General features: G+C 45.0%; 1 gene segment (V, D, J or C); it reads right to left on the minus strand.

The window, feature by feature from the left end:
* Positions 1-2,346: 2,346 nt before the first annotated feature.
* On the minus strand, positions 2,347-5,515 carry LOC115835849. The segment is given in 3 exon segments: positions 2,347-2,358; positions 4,987-5,291; positions 5,447-5,515. Coding segments are annotated over 3 exon segments (363 nt in total).
* Positions 5,516-15,083: the final 9,568 nt, after the last annotated feature.

Below are 15,083 nucleotides of genomic sequence, written 5' to 3' on the forward strand. Positions count from 1 at the left end.
GGTGCGGGCAGGCGTGTGGTGCGTCAGGTGTGCAGAGGGAAATTTCTTGGTTATGCTCAGCAACCTGGGAGGGGCTGAGCGCACACACTCCCTGTTGGTCTCCAGGATGCAGCTGCTGAGGCTGGGACCGATTAGACACAAGTGGGCTCAGCTCCCTCACTTGTTCCTCCTTACCTGGGGCTGAAGCCACTTAGAGTGGTGGTTAATCGGCCTCCACACTTCTCTCCCGGTGTCCATCATGCAGCCATGGGGATATTAAGCTCTGTTACTTCCATTGATCCTGGGTCACCATCAATGCACCAGCACAAGCAGGTTGACTGTTTTCTGGAAAGTTCCCTGGCAGTTTTCCTTTTGTTTCAGTCGTGCAGAGCTGAGTGATGGGGCACCTGCATTTCAGAGGATACCTGGTTGCTACCAGGCTCTTACTCTAGAGGAAGACAGAGCCTTTGGCATAGCTGGGGTGTCTGCTGTGCCTGTGGGTAGGTAGGTGTTTGTAGAGAACAGGTTTTCTTGAATGTCACCATGCTTCACAGCACCTCCACACCATGGTATCACTAGGTCCTCAATGATCCTGTGATTCCTCCTGCTCTGGGCAAAACCTTCTGCTACTAATTAACTTGCTTCCTCAGGCTGTTCCCGCAAAGTCACTTTGTGAACCTAAGTTCATTTCTCAGTTTGTTTTGAGAGTTAATAGCTATTAAGTCTCCCTCACCTTCACCTGTGTAATGGCTGATTGGCAGTGAAGGGCTTCCTCTTACAGAGCGCCTGCCGAGTCCTAGTGGCTGGGTGGTGGAGATGCGGCACTGGAAATTCCATCTGCAGAATGGACAGCTCCTTCAAGTTCCAAATCCATCTATAGACACTGGCCGCATACACGTCAGTGCATAAGGTCATCATAGGCTGCTATCTTTCCTCCATTGACTCAGTCCCCAAAAGTCATAATATGCCCTTCCCTTTGATGGTCAAAACATAAAATGGACTCAACACTGGAACAAAGTTCTACTGCACACAATGAACAGAGTCCAACTGTGCACCAGGAACTTGAGTTTTCTTGTGGAACTTTTTGCAAAATGTTTCATAAGCCTCGGCTTCCAAGGAATACTGTTGGATCAGAGAGACATAGCAACCAAATGTGAGCATGGGAAACTTCAGGGTCCTGAAAGGCAAGGAAATTAAGCAACTATAAGAATCATTCTTGTGCAACAGCAGAATATGATTATGGTCTGCATAGAAGAGTGCTATTAATGTTCTCACTTGTGATAGAGAGAGAGAGACAAACAAAAAGACGACTATGGCAGAGTGTCCACAGTTACCCCATCTAGGAAGAGGATGTGTATATATATGCGCTTGTGACAGTAATCTGTTAACTTTGATGTATACACATGATTTCATCAAAAAGCCGTTGTACTCTTAAAGAAGGAAACAAAAAGACTAAGAGATTCCAAGTGAGAAAAGAAAGCCCAGTGAACCTGGCCCTAGGGCCTGGGATGAGAGATCCCTCCTGGAAGAGGGTGCCAGCCTCACCTAGCAGGACCTGCCCCCTGTGCCTGCAGACCCGGGATATGGAGCAGAGGGGCAAGTCCTGCACTTGGCACCAAGGACTTATTAGTGAGCTCCTCAGAAAGCAGCCCAGAGCCCAGAGATAAAATCCAAGCTATCGGGGAGCTGGAGGCACACCCAGTCAGGTCAGACAGGTGCTGGGAATTTGGGGACTGGGAAAGGTCAGTGTTCCCTGAAGACAGTCCCCAGGTGCGATCAAAGGTTGGTTCTGCACTTCCTCTGCAGTTTCTGTGGAATGTCAGGACAGGAACGGTCCTGAGGCCCGTAGGGGCTGGGTCTCCTGTCCTCCTCAGGCCTCAGGTGCCCCATTAGAATGTGGGGTCAACTCATCTAGAGACACGGCCTCCACTAAGCTGTTTCTACGCAAGGAAAAGAGGAATTCCAGTAGGATTGCACCCTGTGAAACAGCTCTCTCCTTCCCTGTGTGACATGTGATTACACATGGAGCCATGTGACACTATATGGATTCCTGAAGTTCTCATGCGTTCTACAAACCTGTAAAAGGTCCTTGCAGCTTCAACGAGCTTCCTCCTGTACAGGTTTTTTTGAACACATGTAGACCCTGAGAGTATGGAAAAGCTGTTATGAATCTCCAGCCCTGCAGGGGCCAGTTTAGGACCAGAGAAGACACCTGACTCTGAGGCCTGACCTACAGCTGCTCAGAGGACAGGTGAGAGTGAGAGGCAAGCCAAGGTGGGACAGTTCTGTTGCAAGTCCCCATCTGTCTGTGTCACTGTGAGTCCCTGCCAGCTGCCCCCACTGTCACAATCTGAGGCACAGTAATAGTCAGCTTTGTCCCTGGCCTGGACACTGCCGATGGTCAGGGTGGCCATGTTCACTAGTTTGTGGCCTAAAAATTAAGCAGAGGTCTCTGAGGGCTGGTTGCTGTTATGCTAGAGGACCAACTTTGAGGCCTGGCTTGGCTTCTGCTTGTTCCAAAATGTGTGTTTATTCCGAGGTTATCTCCAGAGCATATGATCATGGTCATCTGTCCTAGGGCCACCGACACTGAGGGGAGCTGTCCCTGCATGTAGGAGGCCCAGGGCTGTGCAGACAGGAGGGTACAGAGGGGTTGATGACAGAGACCCATTCCCAGAAGGTCCCAACACCGAGGCAGTGCCTGGTCTGAACTCAGGGTTTGGGCTGGTCATTTACAGAGCAATTTATTGAGTGGTTTAATGGAAGGTCTTTCACTCTTCATAAAATGTCTTTGAAAACGTTTCCACACTATTGTCATATAAAATTTCCACAACTGAAATAACTAATGTTTCCTGTTCTCAGTATAAAAATAGATTTCTCTTAGTGGTGCTAAAACTGAATTGGATACCAAGATGTGGTTGACAGGATCCCAGGGTAGGCAGGGGCCAAGTAGTGGCATTTTAGTGCCTAAGACACTGTGGCTTGGTTACGCTAATGCATAGCTGAGCCAACAAGGAATCAGAATAATCAGACAAGATCATGGATGTGGTCTAGGTGGCCCTAGTGACCCTAGACCTGAGGTAGGCGAGCAACCTCCCCGTTGTTATTTTTCTAAATGAGCAGAAAGCTCCATTAGAGAAGGACTGGGGAGGCTCCTGGGCCTCAGCAGGGGCTCTTTGTGACTGTGGCCACAGAGCTCACCATGGGACACAAGCTGCCAATGAGCTGGGTGTTATCTGACCCCCAGTCCAAGGTGGCCATTTACAGCGGCCTCCCCATCACATGGCTGGGCTGTACCTGAGAACTGATGGATCAGGTCACAACGGACAAACAGGTTGCATGAAGAGGCGGCCAAATAGACACGGGCCAACTTCTGCCCCGTGGCCGTCCTCTCACCTTACAGCCTTGGCCTCCTGAGGGGCTCCTTGGGACCAGCTGCCTAGGAGGAGGCACTTAGGCTGGGGTTACAGAGGTTTCTGCAGGACATGCAGCCATCCCTGCTGTGGACGGTGCTAGTATCCCACCTGGCCTCTGGGCTTCCCTGAATAGCAGTGGTGGAGGAACACTCTCCTTAAGGCAGAACTTAGAGCAGTGTATGTGGTTCATGTCATCTGCAAAGAGAGATGGGCAGGGGTTCCTAATTCATGGGCTGTGACTCAGGGACTTGGCAGATGATCAAGGATGTTCAGGGACACAGGAAATACAATCAGAATATTGATCACAACTATGTCTGAGGGAGAGATGTGTGAGCAAGCAGAAAGCATGAGGATATTTATCTCCTATGTGAATATTTTGTAAAGTCTGACATGAGAAGGAATTGATTTTGCTAAACAGGTTGGTAGGATGGGTGACTCTCTGGACACCTGGCAGTCTGCCCCAACCCCTGCCGTCATTGCCCAATTGGCTCAATAACAGATGCCCTATGGTTGCAGAAAAGGAAGCTGTCCATGGGCTCATCAAAGTGGACTACCACTCACTAGAGCTGACCTGGCTGTAGCTACTGCTGAGTGACCATCTGCCAACAGTAAAGACCAACAGGAAGATCCCTATAGGATGCCTGGTTGATATTAATTTCACTAAAGCTGTTCCTTCATGGCAGGGATAGCTCTTTGCTCTTGCCAGAATACACACTTAGCATAGATAGGGATTTGCTTTCTTTGACTACAGTGCTTCTGCCAAACCTTTTATCTCTGGATTACAGAATGCTTCAGCCACCATGATGGTATTCCACATGGGGCTTTGACCAAGGAACTCATATCACAGCAAACAAACAGCAACCATGGGCCCATCCTCATGGCATTCAAGTGTCTTACCATCTTCAACAATATTCTGTGGCATCTGGCTTATATGAATGGCTTAGTGTCTGCTTGAAGGCTCAGTTACTGTGGCAGCAGGATGGCAAAAACATGTAGAGTTGGGCAATGTCTTTGAGGATGGGGCATGCGCTGTGCAGCAGTGCCCAATATGCAGTACTATTTCTCCCACAGTCAGGATCCATGAGTCCAGGAATCAAGGAATAAATTGTAGTGGCTCCACTCAAAAATGTCCTTAGTGATCCATTAGCAAAATTTAATGTCCTCCCCCACAACCTCGGGCTCTGTGAGTCTAGAGTCTTAGTTGCACTGGAGAGATGCTTCTTCCAAGAGATAAAACAAAGACTGCATTGAACTGAGAGCCGAAAGTTTACCCTGTCGCTCTGGGCTTTTCATGCCTGCATGGATGTCCCGCTGTGTCTGTCTTTCCACTCATACTCTCCATTCACAACTCAAACCGTGGGCAAGGAAACACAGGACAGTCTGGCCCTGCCAGGCCCAAATCCACTCCTGACTCATTCCTGCAAAGTCTGCCTAGAGGAGTGGAGGGAAAGGCAGCTTAGGGATCTCTTAACCAGGTGGACTCTGCCAGACCTGCTTATGGCTTGGTCCACAGTGGTCCTGGGGCTGGAGGGAGAGGGTAAAATAGATGAAGAAGGGGTTTGTGTCTCACTTCCCCATCTGTCAGTGTCACTGTGCTATGATTACCACTACTGTCTGCTGAGTAACAGTAGTAGTCAGCTTCATCCTCCACCTGGGTCCCACTGATAGTCAAGGTGGCCATTGTCCCTGAGCTGGAGCCAGAGAATCTCTCAGGGATCCCAGAGGGTCGTTTGCTGTCCTCATAGATGATCAGCACAGGGGTCTGGCCTGACTTCTGCTGGTACCAATAAGCATATTTTTTTGGCAATGCATCTCCAGAGCAGGTGATCTTGGCCGTCTGTCCTGGGGACACTGACACCGAGGGTGGCTGTGTCAGCTCATAGGAGGCCACAGAGCCTGCAAGGAAAACAGGAGAGGGGGCTTTTGAAGATCAAGAGCCCATTCCCAGGGGTCCCACCCTAAGGCTGTGTCTGGGCTTTGCACAGGGTTCAGGGCAGGGCCAACTTGGGGTCTGTGGGGACTGAGCCTGGGGCAGGGCCTGGGAGCAGCACCTGTGCAGAAAGTGAGGAGGGGGAGCAGGAGAGGGGTCCAGGCCATGGTGAGACACCCAGAGCTCTGACTCCTGAGCCCACAGCACAGCTGGGCTCCTCAGGCCTCTCTTATTCCTTCCCAGGCCCTACGGGGCAGTAAGTGCTTGGTGTTCATGCAAATTTCTATCCTCTGGGACTCCTCATTGAAGGATGTCACTCAAACTAGCTGTGGGGGCAGCACAGATGACTGAAGAAGGAGTTGGGTCTTTGGTCCGAAAATTAGCCTCGACCTCTGAGGCCTGTGATCACAGTCACCTTCCTGGGGACTGGCCATATGACCACTGTCCCAAACCTCTCTGACCTGTGTTATGTCCTGGGCCAGGCTCAGCAGGGCTGCGGGCCTTCTAGGAACCTGGCTTGGGGCTGAGTTTGGCCCTGCTGAGAGATCATTGATGAAACCTGACTCAGCAGCAGGTGGACAAAGGACCCACCATATTCCCTCTCCTTCATCTCCTCTCTGGGTCCCCCAGAATTACTTAGTCCCATCCTGGCCATTTCATCTAAATAATGTACTGTGTCATCAGGATATTTGTTAATTATTTATTAGGAGTAGGTGGTTCATTTAAGCAACCCCACACCCTTGTGGTGTCATCTGGACATCTGCTCTGATTTCAGTCATGGTGCTGCGCCTTCTAGGCCATCCCTCATCCCCACATAGATCAGCCATTGCCATCCTCAGCTCTTCCATTATTTATTTATTTTTTCCTATGAGTATTTTGTGTAAACTTGAAAAAGGCACCAGAAAAGCATTGGGGTTCTCAGTCCAGTGTGTTTTTCTGGTGCTTTTTACAAGTTTACATGAAATATTGATGGGAAATTCAACTTTAGGCCCAGTGGTCTCTGCAAACATCCCAGGGACACAGCCTTTGCACAGAGTGTGAGCTCTGGATGGTGGGTGGTCCCTGGTCTCTGCAATGCAGCAGACTCTGTCACTGAGCCAAGGACAGCCTCGTGGTCAGAGCTGCGGCCTGAATCAGGTGAGAATCCCCTTCCCTCTGCAGAGCATCTCCAGGAGGCTGGGGATGCCCCACCCAGGAACTGGGGCCCTGAATGTGCCACCCCACCCACCTGAGACTCACCTGTGCACAGGAGCTGCCCCCTGAGTCAGAGTCAGCCTCGAGCTGGAAGGAGAGGCAGAGGGAGGAGGGGTCAGGCATCCCTGGAAGTGCCCAGGACAGGGTTCAGCTCCCCAGGACACTGCTGGAGAGGGAGGGGCGAGGCCCTGAGAGTGGCAGGACGCTCAGGCGGCCATCCTGGGTGAAGGACTTGAGCCCTGGGAGGCCCATCCTCTCATACTGGGCCCCCTCCTAGAGCACCTCAACATTGGGGCATCTTCCAGGGGATTCCAGCACTGTGGGAGCTGCCCAGACTGACACCTGGGCCCAGGTGCCTCCAGCTGCATTTCCCAGGTGAGGCTCTCATTGTGCCCCGGCTCTTGTCAGTGTCCTGGGTGATGCTGTTTGAGTCTGACCCTCAGAACATGGTCGCTGTAACCAGAAGCAATAGGATGGACTGTCCTGACTTCCAATCTTACTACTGAACTTTGGACACCTGTAGACCTCCCAGGGCTGCCTACCCCTTAGGCTCCACCTGGGCAGCCCCAGCCTCTGGCTGCTCCTGGCTGCAGCTCTGCTGCCCCCTGCTGGTGGACGAGACTGAGCCTAGGAGAACTTTTCTCCTCTGGGTGACCCCACAGCACCTGTCATCTGGGAGGGTGGGGACAAAGGAGTCCAGTGTGATCCACTGTGGTTTTCTCATGTCAGCACAGAAAGGTCGTGTATATGGTTTCAGGAAGGTGGGGAGGTGCAATTCCCATAATAGAGTCTTGTGCTGAAATGTTCTTTGGTCTATGATTTTTGATTGCAGGCTGGAGAGTGCAGGGTAAGCTGTAGCTCTTCTGTGATAAACATAAAAGTCCAGAGAAATGCAGCGACACCTCATGGGGACCCTCAATTCCTAAATATATGGGAACTAAGACTGGTGTCCCCGTTCTTATAAGAAAAGCTGCATTGAATTTGGGAACACCTGATGTTTCTATCACTAAACCTTAGTTGTGTACTTAAGTCATTATCATCATCATCGCCATCTTTTTCTATGACTATTATTTTTATTTCATCACACACTGTTCACAATTTGTGGTGGGAGGATTTCTACACTATCCTTGTCTGTTGTTTTGAGAAAATTGCGAGTATCTCGCTAATACATCTGGGAACATGCATTCCCACACTCCAGAAAATGCCCCCAGAGATGGACAGGACCCCACCAACCTGTGTCCACCCTCTGAGATTCACTTATTGCATCTTTAACTAACAGGTTCTTTTTGTGTCTTCTTGGATTTTTTTCTTTTTTTAGAAAAGAATTTCTTAACTGCAGTATAAGCGTCCCAGTTTTAAAGATAACATTGAGGCCAAGAGAACTAATGCCCAGGATAACAGAAAAAAGTTGTGGCGAGTCCAGGAGTTGTTCCTGTACCTTGAAACTTTGTTCAATGTGTTTATTCACTTTGTTAGTTTTTCTGTGCGTGTATTCTTTGGGATATTGTACATTTAGAATGGGGTTCTGTGCAAATAGGGATGATTTAACTCCTTCATTTCCATTCTAGATACCTATTGTTTCTTTCTTTGCCTAAGAGCTTTGACTAAAACTTCTGTACAAAAGTCAAATAATAGTTGTGAAGGCAGGAGTCCTTGTTTTGTCCCTCGTAGTAGGGAAGCTTTTACTCTTCCACTATTTAATGTGATGTACACTGCGGCTTTAGATAAAGGTCCTTTATTAGTTTGTAGAAGTTTCCTTCTATTCCGAGTTTGCTGAGTTGTTTTTTTTTTAAGTCAGGAAAATGTGAATTTTGTGAAACACTTTTTCTGCATCTACTCAGATGATCATACACTTTTTCTGTCACTCTGTTAATGTGTATTACATTGATTCGTGTTCTTATGTAGAACCATCTTTGAAATCCTTTATTCCCCTTAACGTTGGATTTGGTTTGCTTTTATTTTGCTGAGGATTTTTGCATGCTTATTCTTAAGGAATATTAGCCTTTAGTTTTTTTTTAATACTATCCTTGTTTGCCTTTGGTGTCAGGCTAATGCTAGGGTCTTCGAATGTGCTGGGAAGTACTTCCTCCTAATCTATTTTGGGAAGAGATTGATTATGGTTGATATCAATTCCTTTTTAAATTTAGCAGAATTACCAGTGAGGCCATCTGGTTTTGAGTTTTTCTTTTTTGGGAAGTTTCCATTGCTGATTTACTTCCCTTATTTTCAATATTTTTTTCTCTTTTTTTTCTCTTTTTTCTTGAGTCAGATTGGCAATCTGTGTTTACTATGAATTTGTCCATAGCTTCTAAGATTTAGCATACAATTGCTTATGTGTTCTTCTATTATAATTTAAATTTCCATAAGCTTTGTACTATTGTCCCAAATTTCTGATTTTACTTATTTGTGTCTCCTCTCATTATCTTCTTTTTTTTTTTGGAGATGGAGTCTTGCTCTGTCGCCCAGGCTGGAGTGCAGTGGCATGATCTCTGCTCACTGCAAGCTCCGCCTCCTGGGTCCATGCCATTCTCCTGCCTCAGCCTCCCGAGTAGCTGGGACTACAGGCACCCACCATCATGCCCAGCTAATTTTTTTTTTTTTTTGTATTTTTAGTAGAGACAGGGTTTCATCGTGTTAGCCAGGATGGTCTCGATCTCTTAACCTTGTGATCCACCCGCCTCAGACTCCCAAAGTGCTGGGATTACAGGCATGAGCCACCATGCCCGGCCTAGATGGTCAATAAAAGTGGAGAAGTGAAGTCTCCAAGTTATATTATAGATCTACATATTTTTTTTCGAATTGGTCTTCCTTTATGTATTTTGAAGTGCTATCCCTTGGTGTATAATTATTCTATCTTTTTGACTAGTTGATTATTTCATCAATTATAACGCCTTTCTTTGTCTCTTGTAAGCATTTTTAACTTGAAGCCTGTATTGTCTGAAATTACTTTAGCTACCCCAACTCTCCTTTTGTTACTATTTACACCTTTCCTTTTGTATTTGGCTTTTGATGCTTTGATCAGAATGTGTCTCACTGCGGATTTCAGTTTAACTTGCTTGGAGTTTATTGAGCTCCTCGAAAGTATAGATTCTAATCTTTCATCAAACTTAGAAGTTTTGAGCTACTTTTCTTTATGTATTTTATTTTTCCTTTCCTATTTTTCTTCTCTTTCTGAAACTCCCATAAAGCAATATTGATGTGCTTGATGTTGTCTCATATGTCTCTTAGGCTTTGTTCATTTCATTTATTCTTTTTTTTTTAAATTTATGTTCATCCTGTGTAATTTCAATGATGTATCTTCAAGTTCACCGATTATTCTGTCTGCTCACACCACCACTTAACTCCTCTGGAGAGATTTTGATTTCAGCTATTGAACTTTGCAGTTTCAGTATTTCTGCTTGGTTCCTTTATAAAACTTGTCATTATTGATATTTCATGCTTGTTCAAACATCATTTCCCTGCTTTCCTTTAGTTCAGTTTCCATGGAGTCCTTTTGCTTTTTGAGCACATACAGGCAGTTCATTTGAAGTATTTGTGTAGCACGTGCAATGCCTGTGCTTCCTCAGGAATGCATGCAGTTGATTTATTTCTTTCCTTTTAGTGGGTCGTGCTTTCTTTTACGTTTGTCTGCTTTGTAAACTTTTCTTGAGATCTGGGTATTTTGGATGTTATGATATTGTCACTCTCAAAATCAGATTGTCTCTCTTCTCTGCCTTTGCTGATGTTGCTTGCTGAAAGGTGCTGTTATTCAATTGCGTAGTGACATTTCCAAAATATTTTGGTAAGGACCAGCTTCCTTGTCAGAGTGATCCATGCAGTTTCTGTTCAATTATTTCCATGGCCAGAAATTGACCTGACAGGGATTATTTTATGTCTCTCTCTTCATTGGCACATCCCTGAATACTGCAAATGTGGGACAAGATTCTATTGTTTTATGAGAGTTAATTTCATGACTCTTGCTACTTCAAGTAATTTCACAGGAGGGACCATTTGCTGGAGCTTCCTGCTCCACCATCTTCCATGATGTCACCCTGAGAGCAGGTATTCTTGTCTTTTTTGTGCACCAATCAATCTTCGTCACCTAAATAGTATATGAGACAGTTCAGTGAATTGGTTTAAATTCATATTTGTTTAATGTGTAAGTAAATGTAATTGAATTTATAATACTTTTTATCCATTTCCCATGAGTCAGGTGCTGTGATAGCAATGTTTTACATATGCAGTTACCTTTCTTTTAATTTTCATATTTTATTCAATGTGTATGTCTTCAAATTTGTTCATGGATGTCTTAGCCAGATTTATGATTTTTAAAAGCCAAAATATAATGTCTCGTGACCTTTTGTCAGGAGAATAAAGGTATTAAGAACCACGACTGGAAATTTTCCTCTCTCAAAAGAAGCAATGGGAAATTCTGCAATTAGTGTTGTTCATTTGAATAGCTCTCTGTCACAGACCTACAAAATAAATACACAAAAAAGTAGGAATATATATTTGAACTATTAGCCAACTTAGGCTAATTAAATTTGTAGAAAACTACACCCACAACAGCAGAATAAACATTGCTATTTCAAATACACAGGGAACATTTTTCATGATACTTCCTATTCTAGGCCACAAAACAAATATTAACAAATTTGAAAAGATGAAGCTCATGCAAGGTATGATTTAATGCATAATTAACTAATTAAATGGAATTGATACATGATGAGCTGTGGTAAATCTTCAATTTTTTGGAAATGAAGGAAGATAAAACTACATATTTCCCAAGTCAAAGAAAAAAATCACAACAAAATTAGAAAATACTGAACTTTTTAAACACAAAAACACAATGTATTAAAATTTTAAAAATGGATATAAGTAAGTAGTTTTAAATAAATCTATTGGATTGAATGTTTGGCAGTGGAAAGAAGCAAGATCTAAAATAAACTAAGGTGCTACCTCATAAATCTAAGGAAAAGGAGAGCATTGAAATTCAAGTTAAATAGAGAAAAGGTATTAATATAGTTAAGAGCCAAATATCAATGAAATAGAAAACAGGAAAACAATAGAAAACCTCAAAAAATGACTTAAAAAATACAGTCTATGGATATGTTCCCTGTTTTTCTTTCCCTTTCTCTGTCTCTGTTTTCGATTGTTTTAAAAAATGATTCCTTTCTATCTTCATGCTGGCTTAAGTGATGGTTAATTTTAAGTGGCACATTGACTAGGATGTGGTTCCAGGTTGATTTTGTCCAATACAAACATAGAAGTTTATGTGAAGATATTTTCCAGATATGACTCACATTTAACTCAGTAGACTTTGTATAAGCAGATTACTCATCACAATTTGGTGGGCCTCATTAATGAGCAGAAAGTGTATAGAGCAGGCCAGGCCTGGTGGCTCACATCTGTAATCCCAGCACTTTGGGAGGCCAGGGAGGCAGGAGGATCACTTGAGGCCAGGAGTTCGAGACCAGCCTGGTCATCATGGAGAAACCCGGTCTCTACTAAAAATACAAAAATTAGATGGGTGTGATGGTGCACACCTGTAATCCCAGCTACCTGGGAGGATGAGGCACAAGAATCACCTGAAGCTGGGAGGCGGCAATTGCAGTGAGCTGAGATCGCACCGCTGTAACCCAGCCTGGGTGACAGAGTGAGACTCTGTCTCAAAAAAAAAAAAAAAGAAAAGAAAAAAAAAAGGAAAGTGTTTAGAGCAAACACTGAGGATTTCTTAAGTCCTGTCTTGCTGAATTCAGGCTCAGGACTGCAACATCAACTCTTACCTGAATTTCCAGCCTTCAGCCTGCCCGAGATTTTTATCCTTGTCAGACGTGACAATCCTATGAACCAATTTCTTCTGTTAAGTTTCTCTCTCTCTCTCAATATATACACATACATGCATGTGTATATACACATATGTATGTCATACACACATATGTATCTTATCGATTTTGTTTCTGTGGATAACCCTAATATAGCTTATTAGCTCTAATTCTTTTTTGATCAAAAGGTTTGATTTAATGACTACTTTAGGGTTTATGTATATAGAGATCTTATGAAAATCTACCTGCAGTTGTTACACATTCCCATATGAGACCTTGGTAACAGGTTCTTCACTCACCACAGCTTTTGCGCTCTCTTTGTCATATAACTTGCCCTTATTTTCATTATAAATCACAATGTATTTTATTACTTTATCTTTGATCAGTGAACTGTATTTTATTGGCATTAACATAATACAGAGGTTTTCACAAGTATCTATGTAGTTACCGTATCTGATGTTTAATTTTTTAATTTCCTTTTTTTAAAATAGAGACAGATTCTTAATATGTTGCCCAGGCTGGACTGCAGTGGTAGGATCATACCTCACATCAGCCTCAAACTCCTGTGCTCAAGCAATACTCCTGCCTCAGTCTCCCAAAGTGCTGAAATTACAGACATGAGCCACTGGGCCCAGCCTGATGTTTTCACTTTTTTGTGTAAATTCACATTTCAATGTGACATCACTTTCCTTCTGTCTAGGGATATCCTTTACCCTTCTAATAGCCACAGTCTGGTGGTGAACAATTCTGTGAGTTTTTAAATGTCAGCAAAACTTTCATTTATTCACCAGTTTTGAAAAATATTGCATGAAGGGGAATGTGGGGAAAAGTAAATTTTAAAAATAGATGAAGATTTGATTAAGCTTTTCACCAAAGAAGATATACAGGTAACAAGCACCTGAAAAGATGCTCAGCCTGATGTTACTAAGAAAATACAAGTTAAAAAATTAATAGGAATCGCTACAGATCTATTAGAGTGACTTTAAACAAAAGCTGACAATAATATTGAGTGTTAATGAGGATGCACACAACTACAGTTCTCATAAATGGCTGGGGACATGTCAAGATCCATGTTGCCTCCTCAGGCAGAGCCCCATGACAGTCCCCTCAGGCAGGGGCACAGGGTGCAATGGCACTCACTGGATGCAGTCATCTCAGCCCGGCCCCTCTCTCGGGGCCCTTTTCCTGCCTGGGCTGTTCTGGTCTCTCCCGACGTGGTCCTCACAGGCTGGTGTGGTGGAAACAGAATGATGAGTTATCAAAATGGCCTCAATCGTGGCCTGCATCTGCCTCTGCCTAGGGGTGTCTTGAGGGAGGACATGTGAGACGATGAAATTTGCAAGGGGGAGAGTCAACATTCTCAGGGTCAATGGAGATGACATAGGGCTTCTCACTCTCAGTCCTTGAAGAGGAAGGGGAGGGGGTATGTTTTGGCCTCACTTCTTTGTGTCACTGTGGCTCACCCATCCTCACCATCAAACATGTGGCTCTCTCCACAGTAATACTTGGCCTCATCCTCAGATTGGAGGTTGAAGATAATTAAGTAGCATTCAGCCCCAGGCCTGGAGCCCAATAAGTGACTGGGGATCTTGTTCCCCTTGCTGTCGCTGCCATCACTCTTAACCTCCATTATACACTGGGGGGACCTCCTTGGTCTCTGTTGATACCATTCAATGGTGTAGGTGCTGTGCTCACTGCTCAGGGTGCAGGTGAGCTTGGCTGAGGCTCACAGCCAGGCAGATGCAGACAGGGGCCCCAGCAGATGAAATGCAACAGGGTCAGTGTGAGACTCCTGGATTTCCTCACTGTCACCTGGCTGGGACTCCAGACAGCCCCAAACCTGAAGGGGCACAAACCTGAAAACAAAAAGACATCCAGAAAGCCCTCTTGTTCAGGATTGAAGATAGGAAAAGAAACTTCTTTGGCTCAAAGTGAAGGCTCAGTCCCCTGCACAAGCAGGTGGTTCACGCCTGTGTTCTCATCTGTCTTATACCAGCGCCTCTGCCTGGGTTCACACTGATGTCCTATGGATGGAGATGGGGCTTCCTGCACCAGGTCACTCCACAGCCCCTGTAACCTGAAGCCGTGCAGACCAGCCCTGTTCAATCACAATATGATGTGAGCCTCATGGGAATCCCACTGTCTAGTCATCATGTTATAAATACAAAGAGAAGAAGTCAATGAGTTTAAATAATATATTTTATTTACTTAGCATATCAAAAAGAGTATCATTTTCATATATCTAAGTACAATTATTTATGATATGTATCATACACTTTGCATGGCTTTGTTATTATTTTTGGAAGTATCTGTGGAGATTGTGTGGCTGATGGAGATGTGAATGGGTTTCCTGTTGACAAGGGTGGGCTGTGGTGGCTTTTTAAGTGTCAACTTTGATAGGCTGAAGGAGGGGTGGAAAGAATGATTTTTTGCACAGGATGTGGAGGGTGGAGGTGGGCAGTGTCCATCCTGCAGCTCAGCCTGCGGGTGCATCTGTGGTCCCTGCATGGGGTGAGGCTGCTCCTCCTGCCCTGGGTTTCCCTGCAGGGAGATCTGACTCCAACTCTCCCTCAGAACCCAGAGCACCTGGCGAGTCAGGCTCCCTTCTCATTCCATACAAAGGCAAGAAACACTCAGCTCTTATTGGGCATTTGGATACTCACAGTGCTAATTTAGGAATAAACGGGTGCTTTCCAGTGTGCAGTGGCCTCCTGAGGTCCCTCATGGCCCATGTTGGGGATGGCTGGGGATCTTAATTTG

The sequence above is a fragment of the Nomascus leucogenys genome, chromosome 7b (assembly GCF_006542625.1).
Source record: "Nomascus leucogenys isolate Asia chromosome 7b, Asia_NLE_v1, whole genome shotgun sequence".
Classification (NCBI taxonomy): Eukaryota; Metazoa; Chordata; class Mammalia; order Primates; family Hylobatidae; genus Nomascus; species Nomascus leucogenys.